Source organism: Lissotriton helveticus, chromosome 12 (genome assembly GCF_964261635.1).
Source record: "Lissotriton helveticus chromosome 12, aLisHel1.1, whole genome shotgun sequence".
Taxonomy (NCBI): domain Eukaryota; kingdom Metazoa; phylum Chordata; class Amphibia; order Caudata; family Salamandridae; genus Lissotriton; species Lissotriton helveticus.
The window spans coordinates 874,666,755-874,685,326 of NC_136073.1; the positions used below are offsets into that span (position 1 = coordinate 874,666,755).

The following is an 18,572-nucleotide window of genomic DNA, read 5'->3' on the forward strand; positions in this document are numbered from 1 at the left end:
ATCAATCAATCAAATAGGACACTTGTAGAGTGCACTACATACCCGTAAGGGTCTCAAGGCGCCGCTGGGGGGGGGGGGTGCTGCTACTGATCGAAGAGCCAGGTCTTGAGTAGTCTTCTGAAGGCCAGTGGGTCTTGGGTCTGCCGTAGGTTGGTGGGGAGGGTGTTCCAGGTCTTGGCGGAGAGGTGGGAGACGGATCTGCCTCCGGCTGTCGTTCTTTGGATGCGGGGGACTGCGGCGAGGTCGGAAGAGCGGAGCTTGCGGGTGGGGGTGTAGAAGCTGAGTCGTCTGTTGAGGTACGCTGGGCCGGAGTTGTGGAGGGCTTTATGTGCGTGTATGAGGAACTTGAAGGTGATCCTCTTGTTGACGGGGAGCCAGTGCAGGTCTCTCAGGTGGGGAGTGATGTGACTGCGGCAAGGGATGTTGAGGATCAGATGTGCCGAGGTGTTCTGAATGCGTTGCAGCCGTCTCAGGAGCTTGGCCGATGCTCCTGCGTAGAGGGCGTTACCGTAGTCCAGCCTGCTGGTGACGATGGCCTGGGTGACTGTTCTTCTCGTTTCAGTGGGGATCCACTTGAAGATCCTACATAGCATTCGGAGGATGTTGAAGCAGGAGGAGGAGACGGTGTTGACCTGCTTAGTCATGGTGAGGCTGTAGTCGAGGATGATCCCTAGGATAGGGTAAGAAAGCAACTTTGGAGACAATGTGTTGTAATATGGCGCCATCATGCGTCCTTATGTGGTGGTATCCTAAGGCACCTCTGTATGGTGCCCTTTAAGTAGTACTGGCCAGGATTATAAATGTTTAAACAGAGAGTGTGCCTTTTATCTAACATCACATCATTGCTTGCTCAGTGGTTATGCATCAGCAATCACCCTGTAACTAACAAAAAACAACATTAGCAACAGAAAGGCAGATACCAAAGAATAACATTTTGATTGAAATTTTAAAAAGCAAGTGAAGAAATTTTCGTCTGTGTTCTTGCCGATTCCCAATAAAATGAATGCGGTTCAAGTTGAAATCTGCACAGGATTCCTTTCTCCTCCTCTTCCAACACAACCAGTGTACAAGTCTGGGCAAGATGCATCACCTGTTGTAAAAAGGTCAAAATAATGATGCTCAGATCCTGAAGAAGGCAAAGGATAAATTGAGGTGGTCAGAAGCAGCACCGAAACATGTTCACTCCATCGAAGGATGGGGGAATGCAGTGATATATTTGGAATTCATGATTAATCTTAAAGTGAGAAAGGTTAAATTGAGGAGGCCTACTTATGGAAGAAGTTATAAAACTAATGGCATATTCTGAAAACTATCCATTCCCAACCCTAGTTTTACCAACCAAGATTCAGAGTGATGACACCATTGCAAGTGTTTCAGAAAAAGAAACAAGATATTTCCCAGTTGCAACAGTTTTGCAGCTTCAAGCTGTTCTAGATTCAAGTGTTCTGCTTTCTTCCCCCGCTTAGTAGCAGGGCCTGGGAAAAAAATACATTTCAATTACAAGCCCAAAGGATTGTTTTTGGATGTAAATTGTTGATTTCAGTACTGCATGACTATGTTAAACTTCAACATGGTCCATGACAAAAAGAATCTGTGTATGTACCCTGTAAGAAAAGCAGACAAGAGACCACCACAAGATAGACATTCACTTTATTTTTGGTGCTACCACCCCTTACTCCAGAAACAATCACCCTACTGTATAAATTCCACCGTCAACTCAGAGAGCTTTTTAAAAAGATACTATTGAAAAATAAAGCTGCTTAAGAACTATGCATCTGAAAAAGCTTATAAACACTCATGAACGAGATTACACTTCGGATCAGACGCGTATTTAAGTCGGTGGTGGTAAAACAACTCATTCCAGGTGCCAGACTGTGGGCGCCGCGGTGGTGCGGCCATTGTCTCTTCCAGTTTGTGCTTGGCGGGAAAGTGTCTGTAGGCTTGTGGCCTTTTTCTGAATCGGATGTAAGAAGTGAACAGACTCAATGTCGATAAAAGGAAAAAGAAAAGTTCCTCATTTTGGGTACATGGCAGATCACATACGTAAACAGAGAGAGTGACAGAGAGAGGGAACACAGAATCACAACCATGTATTAAGAATTGTAATCATATATTAAAGGCCTCTAATGTCATCTTGGGGTTCTGTGGACCAGATCGTTAAACATCTTGGTCACAGTCATTCTACCTTCAATATATAATTACGGAAACATATGTCAACGTAACCTGTAATATATTTTTATATTACATGGTAAATATAGGAATTGTTTTAAAGGTATTGCATTGAGAGGTCAAATTGTACAGGTATGACGCCATTATCACCTCATCCGTCTTCCTTGTCAGTCCTTACATGGGGGGTGTATGGGGGTCCTGATCCCAAGACAGTCAACCTCAATAACCGGTGCGGAAGTTGTTTTCTTTGCCGTCTACCTATACATTTTCAACCCTTCGTCCATTTTTACTATTGCGCGGCTCCCTCCTTTACCTATGCACCGCTTCTACTGATAGCAAACCATCAGTTTTGGGATTCTTGTTAGCCAGGACCTAGACGAGGAAGACTAGGACTCTAGGTAAAGAAAATTACCAGTAAATAATAGGACCACTAACATGATTTATGAGTTAAATGAACAAGATGTGTACATAGGTAGATGAATGAATAGGGTATGTCTGGTGCACACATACAGGTTGATGAACCGACTGATAAATTTACAAATGGATCGACATACCCGTATCTAGAGGCAGCAATAGACTGATTGATCGACAGAAAAATACAGCAGACAATAGGACAAATAGAGCGGTTTGCCTTTAACGAAGCGTGTTCCGCTGCCAGGATTTCTAGTTGATTTTCTTGCAACAAGTAGCAACGCGCAGCACGCGCACTGACTGATCACCCAGAGACACTGCACTCCTAGACGTCTGAATAAGACGTCGCAGACGCCCCGCCGCCTGCCGGCCCAGGACCGCTCCCTTCCTCCTCACCTAGCGGAGTCGATTGTTTGAGGCAGCTGCTGTTAAGTTCATTGAGCTGCTAGGCAAAAGTGCTAGAAAATATTGTGTCAGGGTCAATATAGCTCTACACAGAGCAACACACGTGTGCTGCTTGTATTTTTACGGTGAGAGCTATGTGTGTTCTTTTAACTGGAGGTATTTTTATTTTATCTTTACATTTTTGGTACTCTTGCTTCTATTGGTTGTCTTCAGACCCAGGAGAGCTCCTGCTTTGTCTCTTAGGTCACCGGCAGAGAATAACCGAGACGAGCTAGCTTGGTTGACCATATGATTCTATACCGCAAGGAGAGAACTTTTCCAGTCCGTGGTTCCTTTTTTACACGTCATTGTTTTAAGGTGCAATCGTAGAATGGATCCAACCGACAAGTCCCAAAATGCAATGATGTGGTAAATGGGCGTCAAGAAAAAAAAATGGAGATAAGGTGTGCTCATGACACAAAGCCATCTAATGCCTCAAAAAACCCACTGTCGGGGTCACCCTCAGGCTTAGATCATATAAAGACTGCTTGGCTTCAAGAAAAAATGAAAAATGTAATCCTGTAAACCCCATGAGTCACAGAATTATCATTCTATTTGGTCAACAAGGTTACTAACCTGGTCAAACCAGGGTCACGGATCCCACTGTCAATCCATAATTTGCAGACTATTTACTAGTTACAACATTTCAAATGAGAACTTTTTTCGAATGAGACACTATTTGAAACCCCCTAATGTAATGCACCATGAACAGTAGATTTTTGAGAGGTCTTGGTTAGTCTCAAAACTAAGAGAATGGTGGCTGCGATGAAGAGAACAGAAGAGATGGGCTGTACATTTAGGCCAAAAAATTCAATCTGATCACAGTAAGAATTACTGTTGAAAGTTCATAGCTTGTTTTACTCCGGACGTAGATCTCAGTATTAATAACTGGGTCAATTTCTGCGGCTTTGGGTAAATACATATTTGGAAAACACTGACCAATCAGGCAGGCTTGCGATGGAATCAGTGGTAATCGTAACATAATTAATCACGGTTTCGAAAATGGTGGATATATGAAGAATTAATATATTATTAATGACGATCCACATTGTGATATGTTCAGTGATTACCGGAGCAGGTGATTGGCTAGTTGGAGGCGGGGAGGTGTGGTGAAAGCGTGAACGCTCTACTTGGCGTGCAGGGCAGCAGCCACGAGAGAGTCGCGGTTTGTTACAGGTCTTGGCCTCTTTTCCTGCTGCTCTATCATGGAAGAAGGACAAGGGATCTTTGTTGAGGATGGAAACTATTCCAGTTGAAGAAAAAACAGCAGCTCCCAAAATATGCCAGGGGAGCCCTTCTGTCTAGGAGTTGCCATCATATCTGAAATAGAAAACAGGATCTTCACATGTACAAAATAAGTGCAAAAGGCAACTGGACTGCACCAAAAAGATCAACCAGGAGGGACAGTCTAGCCCTGTAACAGGGTTGAAACCACAGGAAAGGTTTAGAACTGGTTAGCGACGACATACAGCAGAGGAATCCCATGGGAATCCCACTCTGGCACACAGGAGGCGTATCTACAGTCCCAGGGATAACAGACCGAATCTCAAAGTCAGCAATAACAGGTGCAGTGGGCATAAAGCCCATAAGCTGTGAGTAGCAGAAACTGATGGAGTGAACACAGTGAAACTTCCCAAGTGCATAGGTAGAAACTGGTAGAGGGCAAGACACAAAGCCACAAAAACATGGGTTGTAGCTGATGGGGTGAGATGGTGCTGATCCCAAAAGACATGGGTGGTAACCACCTGATTATGGGACAAGCGCGAACCTGCAGTAAAAGGCTTATAAATCTCCAAAAGGCATTAGTGGTAACTAGTGGAATACGCGACTGAGAACCAAAGAAAGGTAACAGTGGTAACTGGTGGGGTGCAGGAGGGACAATCCAAAAAAGGCGTGAGTGCTAATGGTGAGGGTTAAGCATTGAAGCCCAAATAATCGTAATTAAGGGGGGGGGGCAAAAAAGAAGCCAGTAAGGCAGGGCCTAGCAGCCGGTGGAGTGCGTGTAGTACCAAAAAAGGTTCAGACGACTGGTGGAGTGTGATGCTGCCAAACCAAAGACGCCACGGCTGGTAGCTCAAAGTGTGGGATTGGCGATGCCCAAAAGGCATGGGGGGGTTAACTGGTAGAGTGAGAGGGTGGCAATGCCCATACATCATGGGCTGGTGGTTCCATGCACAGGGTGGCCCTGAACCGCTATGTAGATGTCATGATTCCAAGCACGCCAACCAAGCGTCCTCACTATATACAGAGACCAACTACAGCAAAGGCTTGTGGTGTCATTGTTGTTTCTAAGCAGCGACCTGCGCGTGCACTTTAACCACTGCGCGTGTTAGACAGGAACGTATTCCAATACTCCTGTGGTCCTGAGCGCAGAAGTCACTAAAGAGCACCAGTGCAGGTTCAGGTGGCTGGACCTGTGCCAAGTTCTGATATCCACTAGCCAATCAAAAGCAAGATGTCAGCTGCCTCTGCACATCATGTCTGGTGAGCGAGGACTCGCCGTCTGCAGAGTTGGCCGTGGAGAGGCTCTGGTATTCACTGCTTCTAATGAGACTTCTCCTATGTTGCAGACAGACAACGGGGTGCCTGGTCCTCTCCGGATGGCATCAGTGTAGGGCTTTCCTTGTGTCCCCTTCAGTGGGCAGCTCTTCAGTTGTTCTCAACCAGCTTGGCCAAACTCTGCCGCAGCTCGCTCAGCTCGAAGAGCTTGACGTCCAGCAGCTCGCCCACCTTGTTGACCTCGCTCTGCATCTTCTCGCGCTCGGAGAGGACTTCCTCCAGCATCTGCTCTGCGTGCCTGAGCTGTCGCTCCAGCTCTTCGTTCCTGGCTTCCGCCTCCTGTGCAGGATAATACAAAACCCTCAATTAGACAAGCAGAGGCATCACAGCAGCAAAGGCTGCACCACCCAAGAAACAAGTTACTTATCTGTAACAAAGTTTTTTAAAATTATTTTTAATAAGCAGTTGCTCAGTACACAACAATGCATGCGGAAAGGAGAATACGTACAGTAGGCCAATCATGAGAGATATAGACCACTTCCTTTTTCAACAGTGTTTACCTTATTGAATCCATTACCTACACAGTACCTTGGATGTGGAATTCTTCCCCAGAACTGGTTCCACAAGGGGTGTCCCTGGACCCTCCCTCTAGCACCAGCTTCAGCCGCCCTCAGGACTCCCTGTATTGTGTCCAGTTGCCCCACACTTTTGTATTTGCAGGGGCATCCCTGGCTCAGATACCTCGCGTTCTGCCAATTGGCATGAGTCCATATCTTTTTTCCAGACCCGGAAGTTCCCACCTCGGCTGCCAATGTCAACCACAGTGCGGAGTATCTGGGCCATTTCTCCTCCCTGGAAATGCCCAGAAACAGCCATCTGGCCTCCAATGAGACCTCCAAGCCCGTACCCGTGGCCATTACCGCTGTGACCTCCCTCCAATATTGCTGAATCTCAGGGCATTCCTAAAGTGTGTGGTAAAAAAGTGCCTCTTTCACCACAGCCTCTGGTACGTAAAGCAGAGTCGCAGCGGCCCATGTGGTGTAGCCTGGATCGAAAGCAGTACGACCTACCTAATATGCGCAATTGTAATAGGCGAAATGAGGCCCTTATTGCTATTTCTCTGGGGCTTTGGATTGCTTTCTCCCAGTCATCGTCCTCTATTAGTCCTATATCTCCCTCCCAGGCCTCTCGCAGTGAACGAAGAAGATCAGGTGAATTATTCATTATTTTCCTTTAGACCAGGGAGACGGCTTTAGTTGGCATTGGGTCTAGCAGCAACCGGTCTTCCATGTGCGACTATTCCAATAGCTGTTCCCCTTCGGGTAGGTGACACCTCAATGAACAAGTTACTTACCTTCGGTAACGATATATCTGTAAGAAACAGTAGTTAGTATTAGATTCCTTACCTTAGAATATCCCCAGGCGTCAGACTGGATCCGGAAATTTTTGCGTAGCAGTACCCTTGCGCGTCGGTAGGCGTCGTCTGCAGCTCCGCGTCTGTCGTCGGCGTCGTGGGCCCCGTGATGACGTTGTAGGAGTACTTAGACGCCGCCTCCGCATGCTGACGTCAGTTCTTAGACACAGCTTTTCCGCGCCAGAAACGCAGAGCCATGTTAAAAACCAACACTGGTGCCATGAAACTAGGGCCCTAAAAGGGGATGACCTTAACCCTAGATATCGGTTCGCAGAAAGGGGAGGATGGGTGGGGCGGTTAGGAATCTAATACTAACTACTGTTTCTTACAGATATATCGTTACCGAAGGTAAGTAACTTGTTCATCTGAAAGAAACAGGTTAGTATTAGATTCCTTACCTTATAATAGATACCCCAGCAATACCAACCCCGGTGGTGGGTCTGCGAACCAAAAATCACACCAGAAAGTCCTGGAGGACGGAACGTCCAAAGAAGCCATCCCTCCGGACTTCGCTGTCCAGGCAGTAGTGTCTTGCAAACGTGTGCAGCGAGGCCCATGTAGCTGCCTGACAAATGTCCTGCAAGGGGACTCCCCGGCCCAGGGCAGTGCTAGCCGCCGTTGCCCGAGTGGAATGGGCCCTCAGCCCAACAGGAGGCACCTTCTTCGCCAAGGAGTAACAAGCCTTGATACACAAGACGACCCACCGAGAGATGGTCCTCTTGTGCACCGCCCGTCCCTTCTTAGCACCCACGTAACCAACAAAGAGTTGGTCATGCACCCGGAACTGGCGTGTGCGATCTATATAGAACGAAAGCGCACGTTTTGGGTCCAGACGGTGGAGCCGCTCTTCCTCTTCTGAGGGATGCGGTGGCGGAAAGAAGGTGGGCAAGGTGATAGACTGCCCGATGTGGAAGGCCGTGACAACCTTGGGCAGGAAAGAGGGTCTAGTCCGCAACACAACCTTGTCTGGATGGACAGAAAGTAAAGGAGGTTTAGAGGAAAGAGCCTGGAGCTCACTCACTCTCCTGGCAGAGGTGATGGCAACCAGGAAAGCAGTCTTCAAAGTAAGTAGGCGGAGAGGACAGTTGTGAAGTGGCTCAAAGGGAGCACACATCAGAAAGGTAAGAACCAGGTTCAAGTCCCACTGAGGCATCACAAACGGAACAGGGGGAAACATGTGTGTGATGCCTTTCAGAAAACGAGTTACAATAGGGGACTTGAACAAAGAAGGTTGATCAGGCAGCCTGAGAAAGGCGGAAAGGGCAGAAAGGTAGCCCTTGATAGTGCCCAGAGCAGAGCCCTGCTGGGCAAGAGAAAGAAGGAAGAGAAGAACCTCAGAAAGAGGGGCAGAAAGAGGATCCACAGCCTTTGCTGTGCACCATGCCACAAATCTGTTCCACCTGCAGGCGTATACCGACTTTGTGGAGGGACGCCTGGCTGCCAGAATAACATTACAGACTTCAGGAGGCAAGTCAAATGTCTCAACTGTCGCCGCTTAATCTCCAAGCATGGAGGTGGAGACTGGACAGGTTCGGGTGGAGGACCGTCCCCTGCTGCTGCGACAGAAGGTCCTCCTGAAGAGGCAGACGAACCGGGGGATCGACTGACATACTGAGTAGCTCGGGATACCAATATCTTCGTGCCCAGTCCGGAGCCACAAGGATAACTTGGGCCCGGTCGCGTTTGATCTTCTTCAGCACTCTGGGCATAAGTGGTATAGGCGGAAAGGCGTACAACAGACCGCAACTCCACTCGCGATGAAATGCGTCTCCGAGCGAGTGCCGCCTTGGAAATTCCAACGCGCAGAACTGATGACATTGCGCGTTCTCTTCTATGGCGAATAGATCTAACCAAGGCTCTCCTCACTGCAGAAAGAGACCTTGCGCCACGTCCGAGTTCAGACGCCATTCGTGATCCATCATGCACCGGCGGCTGAGTTCGTCCGCCCTGGCGTTCAAAGAACCTGCCAGGTGTTGAACCACCAGGGTCACGCCCTGATGTTCCAGGCACTGCCAGAGGCGCAGAGCCTCCTGGCAAAGGGTCCACGACCCCACCCGGCCCTGTTTGTTGCAGTACCACAGGGCGGTGGTGTTGTCCGTGAACACCTGCACTACACTCCCCCGGACAGAGGGGAGGAATGCCTTCAGTGCTAGACGAATCGCCCGCAGCTCCAAAAGGTTGATATGGAGCCGGGACTCCGCCGGATACCAGAGGCCTCTGATCTCCGCCTCTCCCATGTGGCCTCCACAGCCCTGGAGGGACGCGTCCGTCACAACTACGTGCTCCGGTTGGGGAAGGGAGAGGGATCTGCCGCTGACCCAATCGCGTTCCGTGAGCCACCACTGCATTGCCCTCCCAGATCAAGACATGGTCGGACAGGTTGCCCTGATGCTGGGCCCACTGAAACTTCAGGTCCCACTGCAGAGCCTGGCGTGATGCACCAGAAGTATGCAGGAGGCCACCAGCCCCAGAAGCCGTAGCATCAACCTGACCGAGACCCGGGATAAAGGCTGAAAGAGTGGAATCAGAGCCTGAATATCCCGGACCCGCTGCTCGGAAGGATTAACCCGAAACTGCGCCGAGTCGAGAACCGCTCCGATGAAGAGGAGCTTCTGAGAGGGACATAGGTGTGACTTCGGCACATTGATGGAGAACCCCAGCAGGTGCAGGAGGTCTGCCGTCGTCTGGAGGTGGCTGACGACTGTCTGGGGCGAGCCCGCCTTCAACAACCAGTCATCGAGGTAGGGGAAGACTGAAACCCCTAACCTGCGCAGATGAGCTGCGACCACCGCCATCACCTTTGTGAACACCCGTGGGGCGCTGGTAAGGCCGAAGGAGAGCACGGTAAACTCAAAGTGCTCGAGGCCTACCGTGAACCGCAGGTAGCGCCGGTGGGCCGGCAGGACGGGGATCTGGAAATAAGCGTCCTGCAAGTCCAACGCTACCATCCAGTCTCCTGGGTCCAGGGCAGCTAAGACCTGAGCCAGTGTCAGCATTTTGAACTTCTCCTTCCGGAGGAAGCCATTGACGTTCCTTAGATCCAAGATAGGGCGTAGGCCCCCTTTGCCCTTCTTGGGTACCAGAAAGTAGTGGGAGTAGCAACCACACCGTACTTCTGGCCCAGGAACGCGCTTGATGGCCCCCTTGGCTAAGAGGGCCGTAACTTCCTCCTGCAGAAGTCGCAAATGATCCCCCGATACGCGGTGGTATTGCAGTGGCATGGCTGGAGGGGTCGCCTCGAAGGGGAGGGAGTAGCCCCTTCGGACGATTTGCAGCACCCACCTGTCCGATGTGATAGTGCACCAGTGGTGGAGGTGATGGCGAACCCTGCCCCCCACTGGCGTCACATGGGCCTGAAAGCACGGACTAGGAGGGTTTTGAGGCGGATGCTGCGGGGGAAGGTGTGGACGGGCCTCGCCGTTGTCCCCGACCGCCGCCACGGCGGTTTCCACGGCCACCACCGTGTTGAATCTTAGTCTGCGGTGCGTGGCTGGCAGCACGTGTGGGGGCGCCCCTTCCTTGGCCACGAAAGGAGCGAAAGGTACCCGTTTGCTCGCGCGGGGCCGAGAAGCCCAAGGACCTGGCCGTAGCCCTGGAGTCCTTAGAGCGCTCAGGCGCATGGTCTGCCTTGTCGCCAAAAAGGCAACGGCCATCAAACGGCATGTCCATGAGTGTATTCTGGACATCAGCCGAGAAGTTGGCGGACCTCAACCAGGCGTGGCGACGAATCGCCACCGTCGTTATCATCACTCTGCCCAGTGAGTCGGTTGTATTCAGCCCACACCGGATAGAATACCGTGCTGCATCCCGGCTTTCCACAAGGGCCTGGCCGAGTTTGGCCCGTACCTCCAACGGGCACTCTGGCAGCACTTCCGCGACCATGTCCCACAGAGAGTGGGTGTAGCAGCCCAAGAGGCATGCGGTATTGGAAGACCGCAGTCCCAGACTCAGGGAGGAGAATACCTTCTTGCCGTACTGCTCATACCTCTTGGATTCCCTGTCCAGCGGAGCAGACGGGAATGCGGTCCGGGAATTTGAGGCCTGGATGACCAGGCTCTCGGGGGTGGGGTGGGTGGACAGGAAACATGGGTCGCCCGGGGCCGGGCGGTGGCATTTGGCCACGTTCCTATCTACAGGCGAACCTGTAGCGGGCTTGGACCAAGTGCCCAAAAGAACGTCAGTCAAGGCCTCATTAAACGGCAGCAGAGGCTCAGCCGAGCTTGACTGCGGTTTAAGGACCTCAGTGAGGAGGCTAGTCCTCACGGCCGCGACGGGGAGCTCAAGGCCCAAGGCCTTGGCCGCCCGCGTCAACACCACACTGTATGTTGCCCCCTCCTCCGTAGCCACGGTAGGAGGTGAGACAAAACCAGTGTCTGGCGAGGTGTCCAGACCACTGGCATCCCCAAGTCCACCTGTCCAGTCCTCCTGGGACTGACACTCACGTGTCAGAGGGTCTTCAGACCCCTCCCAATACTCCTCATCACCCATCTCCTGATAATCAGGGTTGTCAAATGAAGTGGCCGGTTCATTGACGCCGGAACCGGATCGAGGGAGGCATCGGGGACGGCGCCGCCCGAGGACGGCGACGGAGGTGACACCTGAGGGACCGGCACCGGTGAGGTCGTCAGGTCAACCGGCGACGACCCGGATCCAGAAACGGATCCAGTGGGGCCCTGTGGCGCCGGCGGCGTCGGGCCGAAGCACCCGACGGCGTCGAGGCCGAAGCCCCCGACCCGCTAGGGCCCTCAGACGGGTCCGATGGGCCCGAAGGCGCCGTGGAGCCCGTCGGAGGAGTGAGGGACCTCATGGCCATGAGGAAGCGCTCGATCTCCTCCGGCATCACGTGCTGCCCAGGGACCGGAGGGTATGGGGCAGGCCGCGACGCCCGCAACTCCGACAAAGCCGCGTGGGCAGTGTCACCCGAACCCCCGGCCGCGTCGCGCGAGCGTCGGGGGGAGTCGGAAGAGCGATGACGTCTCTTCGACTTCTTGTGCTTACCTGACGGCTTCGAACCTGAGGAGTGTTGTCGACTCCCGGAGCTCTGATGACTCCGACCCCGCGACTGGTCCCTCGACCTCCGTTCGGACCGGGAACTCTCACGGCGCGGGGCCGACTGCCGGAGTTCGAGCCGCTTGCGGGACCGCTCCCGCCTAGCTTTCGAAGTCAGGGCCCGGCAGTCGGAGCAGGTCTTGTCATCGTGGTCGACGCCGAGACAGTGGAGACACCAACGGTGAGGGTCGGTGACCGACATCAGTCGGTCGCAGTCCTCACAGGGTTTAAACCTGCCATCCCTACTGGCACCGATCGGAGTCGAAGACTCGATAGAATGATCAAAAAGATCTCAAAAATGTTTAGTCAAAAAATGACTAAGGTACCACTTTTTCCAGATCTGCGCTGCTGGCGCGGAAAAAAGAAGAACTGAAGTCAGCACGCGGAGGCGGCGTCTAAGTACTCCGACGACGTCATCACGGCGACCACGACGCCGACGACGGACGCGGAGCCGCTGACGTCGCCTACCGACGGTGCAAGGGTACTGCTATGCAAAAAATTTCGGATACAGTCTGACGCCTGGGGATATTCTAATGTAAGGAATCTAATACTAACCTGTTTCTTTCAGATGCATGCCTTAACTGTAGGTGCCGTAGTATCGCCCCCTGACCCGTGGCATACTCAGCTCGGAAATTTTCAAAGGGCATAAGCAATCCCCCTCTCCAAACTCCATCCAGACTCTCAATCTCAACACTTTCCCAAGGTGGTCACTGTTCCACAGTGGGGATTCGGCAGTCAAATGGTCTTCCCACCCCAGGTACTTGTTAGCTGCATACCATGTCAGTACTACTGTAGTGTAGTTCCTATTATCCCAATAGGCTCTGCGCATTGGAATAATACCTTCAATAGTATAGGCCTAGACCAGACGTTAACTAGGTCTTCTATTGTCGATATTAGACTTAAAGTTTTGGGTTTGCCAGCTAGCTCAGAGTTCACTAGAAACTTTCTCGAATAGGCAAGGAGGAGTTGAACCTCCCTGGATAGACAAGAAGGGATTTAGTTTCTGACACCATAGAACATGACAACTTATTTTACTCAGTCAGTACGTGCATTCTTAGTCTCACCAGATTGTAGAGAAAATGAAGAGACGGGAGTGTTCAATAAAAGATGTTATTTATTGATCAGTCTCTTTTCTCATACAAGAGAAATGGATCGATATTATCGCAATACTTATGGTTAAGTAAAGTGCATACAATAAAAGCAGAAGTATAAAATAATACTGTAAAAACATTTATATGGTTTCTAAGCCATAAGGTGGTTTAAAATGGATAAAATAGATACATACACATATACATTTGACTAATCGTACTCAACTGGTGTTTCTAACTACGCCTACCCCAGTGTACCTGACCTAAGCCTAATACGTGGGCGGGAATAGAAAGTAGCAGTTTAAGTTAAGTTTGTTTTGCTAAGTGACTGACTCAAGAATTCTCTGCAAGGGGTTATTCAGTTCTGTTCCCAGGAATCTAGGATGAATGAGGGATGGTATCTCTCGTCTCTGGTCTCGATATTCCAGGCTGCCTGCGAGGGCTACCCGGAAGCGCCGGAGCTGGATTTCTCTGCAGGAGAAAGCAGCGTCTCGTTCTCAGCGCGTCAGGAAGGCGGGGCTGCGCCAGCGGGGTCTGCTCTGCTCTGGGCTTCGGCAAGTCTGGCTGCTCCGATCTCGTCACCACCGCGTGTGTTTGCTTAAGGCAATACCGGTAATATTTATACCTGTAAGGTGCCGAGATTGACGTAAGGATGGACATAGATACGTCAATAAGGATGTCATACGACTTGGTCGTTAGCACATTCTTTTGCTGAAGTTCTCGATGAAATCAAAACAATGGCCGCAGGGTTTTTCCCAGGTTGTCATAGGTTTGATTTGTTTTGAGAACTCCGTATGCCTTATCGGGGGCTGGAGGAATATCGCTTGTCTAATTAGATGGCAAGCGTTATGACCTAATCAGATAACACGTTCCTGTGCCGTAGTGTGGCTTAATCAGATAACGGTTTCTGCATCATGGGATGGCTGCTAGTTAACTTGTTAACCAGAACAGGGTCAGGAATAGGGGGATCGATACAGAACCTATAAGAATACATCACACCCACTCCACGCTAACTATGGCCATGTTTACGAATGTAGGCATAGTAAAACATACTGTAGAGTATCGTGTATACCTTACCACCCCAAAATACATATAATGCATTTCGAATAATGTAATATACGGAAAAAAATATTCACATGTACTATATGCACTCAAGCTGTAGAATAATGCTAAAGTAATCACGCATATGTATACATTATTGCTAATTGGTATATGAGAATTTACACATGAAATGGCTCTTAATACAGAAGAAAAAGGTTCGAGACCATTTCATCACAGAATAAAAATAATTATTAACATACCAGCGGGCAGCTAATTGTCTATGAAGTTTCTAAAGATAGAAATTTTAGTTCTCTAAGAATAGTTCTTACTCTAAGCAGAAGATAAGTGTCCCGAAAAATCGTAAAAATATTTTGGGGCAGCTGAAAAAATCGCTGTCCGTGAACTGGAGGGAAAATTGTTCATGTTATTTTGCTATTAAAGTTGAAGGCCAAATTCAGGGTGTTGGGAACGCCGTGTGCTAGCTTGCTGAAAAGTCTCTATTTCTGCTCTGGTGAGAACATCATATCATTTAGACTTTCGAAAAAGCTGTCAACAGCTTCCTGGGAGAGTTCCACTAACTCAGAAAAAGGTGTAACCATGCATTCGTGCGCATGATTGTCTCCATTGACGTTTTGATTAGTATTGCTGACAGAAGGTCGTACCTGATCGATGCTGCTTTCATCTTGAACTCCACTACCCCTTAATCGTAGTGGTGAAGTTTCCACGAATGCCGTCATCAGGATTGGCAGCCGTTGAGGGCAGCACAAAGCATGAGCCTTTATCGGACTCAACAATGTTTCTGCATCCATAGGCGCATCCGATTGTAGCGTCAGACAGGTGTCCAACACGCATTCTTCTCCGCACAGCAGGCACCTTAATACAGGTAAAACACATCGATGCCACATTGGTCGAAATGAAAGAAACCAAGTCATGTTCAGGTCTCTAAGCCGGGATAGTCCCAGGATTTTTGATATCCGGTCCCGGTATTCAATGGCTCGGATTGTTTCTTCCCTTGTCGCAGGTGTTTTGTCTGTGACATGGTTTGCCATAACGGAATATTAGGACCAAGAATAGGATTCCTGCAATTAGTCCCAAAATGAGGGGAAGTCCGCCAAAAATCGAATGGACGAAATCTGGAAAAATACCCAGTATGGCTTTGAATGGTGTTAATGCCATCGAAAATGCTGTCTTAAATACATTTGAGACTCCACTGGTATCAGAAATATTTAAGATTTCATTCAGGATTTCTGCGAAATGTATGGGGGAATTAGTTGATAACAATGAGTGAATCTCTGCAGTCGTCCTTGCGACTAGGAGATCATACGTTTCTTTTGATGACGTGAGTCTGGTCGGCGTCTGAAGAAGCACTGTTTTCATTCTGCTTAAAGTATCTATTCGAATAGAAGTAATTTTCAAGTTAGGCCATGCCCTTGCCTCCCTGTCTGGAAAGGAGCTGGGGAACAATGAGTGTCCACAGCACATGACCTTCGCAGTCGTAGTTACGAGAAAAGGAGTCCCGGGCATAAGACTACAACATCTGCGATCCACAATTAGAATGTAACTCCCGTTATAGAGTCTTTTAAGGAATGGTTCTATCTCTGTTGCAGGTGCGCCTAGCTGGTGACATGAAAGGTTATTTGAATTCCCTTCACAGGCTCCATGCAAACTAATTCCATTACACAGAAGTGTACCGCTTAGTGACATCGCACAATTATTGCCACTAAGAAACACTTTCTGTCCTTTATTACTGACACATGCATGTGAATAGGGCCAGTTCCATGTTGTCTTAATGTACCCATTTCCCAATTTTTCGTACATGCCAGCCTGTATATATTTTTGGCAGTATTGAAACCTGAAGGTTGACATTGGAATATTAATTATCCCATGTATTATCCATTCACTGACAGGTCGTTCTGACATTGTCACTGGTAATCTCTCGAGTTTCTCAATGCTCAGGATTGTATAATCAGCACCCTTCTGTGCCATACTGATTTGTTTATCAGTAAGGTTAAAGATATTGAATAGTGACGTTGTGTTGATTAAACGCCAAGGTACATAGCCTGAACGCAGATTTTGTAACGTCCAGCCAAGCTGTACAATAGAACGCAATTGAGACTGACCGTGTTGTAACAACAGTAAGTCTTGCGATATTATGTCGATTGCTGCAGACACAATGCTGTCCAAAGAAAAAATTCTGGAGGACAGAGTCATTAACCCATTGTCCACTACAGAAAGTGATTTTTCCAAATTAATACGGTCAATTTCCCGTATACTTTCTGCTGTCTCAATTTGAGTAACCTTCCAGGCCTCATTGTAAGCTGCATATACAGAGGCTGCTATGAAGCGTTTTTGACGCTGTTTGCGCGGTCCCATAATGAAATCACGCAAGTCAGCACCATCAGTAAGTAAAGTTAGGTGTTGCTTAATTTCTGTCAGTGTGGAAGTTTGTAGCCATTGAAGGCATAATTTGCCCACACTGTAGGTGGTTATTATCCCTGGGTGTTGTCTTTGGGAATATCTAGGGTCTGGCCTGGTCAATTTGAACCCCTGTTTTTTGTTCAGGAATCTGTCTTGACAGTTATTAGTATCTGTGGGCCAGATCAACCACTGTTTCCAATCAGGATGTGTTCTGTTTTGGTTTAATATATAGTTTACGTCTATCTCTTCATCTGTAGAGCTATTGCTGTTCATTGTTGGCTTTGGAATAGACGGTTTATTTAAGTCTTTGATTTTGGCTAGGCCAAGACAGGTAGTTTGTTGAACAGTGTCATTTAAAAATATAATTTGTTCTGGGATCATGCAGGCTCTAAACAATGATTCTATACCTTGTACTTGCCATTCTTTTGTACCCCAAACACTTTTTACTTCAACATTTTTGTCCCAATAATCAAAACCAAAAGTATTCATTTGTTCAAAAAACAAGTCTGAATATATCAATTTCGTGTTTGTTAGCATGGTCTTTGTCCCTGTCTTATTTGACAATTTGAAATAAAATGTTTCAGCATTACTTGTGTTGAACCCTGAAAAGTATGAATATTTGTCGTAAAAGGTTCTTGAGCTTCCTTTTGGAGGGGTTGCACAATGTTCCCATTGATTATAATTTAAAACATTTCTAGGTTGTGCAGATTTATGTAGGAAATGGTTACCATAGTGGTTGTAACAGTACATACTATCATAATTAGTCGAACCCTGCAAATAATCATGTTTGGTAAATTTAGCAGACATCACTAAGTCAGACATCATATTATTTATACTTTCAAAGTCCCAATCATCAGCAAATGAGCTTGTTTTTACAAAGTCACTCAACGAGATCTTAATTTGGTGTGGATATTTCAGGATCTCAACCGGACCATAAATATCGTAGTCAGTATTGTCCCATGCTACCCCACCCGGTATAGGATTGGCTGTGAAGTTGACTGAAGAAAGTTCTCTTTTCTCGACGTGTGAAGATGTGTGTGGCTTGAGGATCAAGTTGATTTTCTGACTTGCTGTGTCCATTTTAGCATATTTTCCCTCAATGAAGCGTCCCAAAGTTAGTACCATGATGAGCCAAAGTATGAGGATAAATACACCAAAGCCCACCCAAAATTCAATCCATGGAGAAATCAGATATGTTTCTTTCAGTTGTTTCAAAAGTTCTTTAGCTTTATCTTTAAAGGTTTTTGTTGATGGCTGTGTTTTTGATTCACTTAGGTCTTCAGAGGAATCATCGAAGTTTATGAAGTAGCCGGATGCAGTTCTGTCAATTGTTCCAATTGCTTCAGGATTACTGTTTCTTGCATATTCGTTTGTTACTTCATTGTAGGTTGGTGTGTCTCTACTAAATGTTTTTATTTGGGTTTTCAGAGGTTTAAGTTCCAATGCATTGTTGCATAGTCCTTGTTGTTCTTCTGTAGGCGTTTCGAATGTGATTAGCCTCTTAGTTTGGACCTCTGTATTGGTAGCAAATCTTGGTGTTCTACTACTTATCGGGAGTCCACTTGGCCTACTGTTTGTTATCGGCCACATGATTGTGGTTTTACCAGGTCGATGGATACAACTCGGTTCTCCTTTTTACCAGCAAGCGGCGGTAGTACAACTGATCTTGTCCCGTTGATAGACAAGACAGGAACTGCTTTTCTGTAAGAAGGCCCAAATTCCTTCTTTACCGCGATCTTTTCTCTGACTAGATCCCCGACTTTTGGAATCCAGACAGGTCTTGCTGGGACAGGTGGTGGTTCTTCAGTGGTTGTTGGCTGTTGTTTCAACTTTATGTTGCTCAGGTCTTTTCTTGTTTTGTTTAAGTCCTGCAAAATAGCCAAACGATCTTTGATATCAAAGCTTTTTTCCTTTACCACTGAAGTCTGACTGTCAAGATCTAAGACTAACATCCTAGTTCCAAACAATAATTCGTACGGACTGAATCCCTTCAGAGAATTTCTTGGCAGGTTATTTAGACTACGTTGGACACTTATTAG

General features: G+C 48.2%; 1 protein-coding gene across 1 annotated transcript in view; it reads right to left on the minus strand.

The window, feature by feature from the left end:
* Positions 1 to 1,633: 1,633 nt before the first annotated feature.
* HOMER3 (homer scaffold protein 3) overlaps positions 1,634 to 18,572 on the minus strand; it is a 335,653-nt gene continuing 318,714 nt past the window's right edge. Inside the window, exon 9 of the mRNA XM_078671338.1 lies at positions 1,634 to 5,862. Within this exon, the coding sequence (XP_078527464.1) occupies positions 5,674 to 5,862 (189 nt within the window). The 3' untranslated portion in view covers positions 1,634 to 5,673. The remainder of the gene's footprint in view (positions 5,863 to 18,572) is intronic.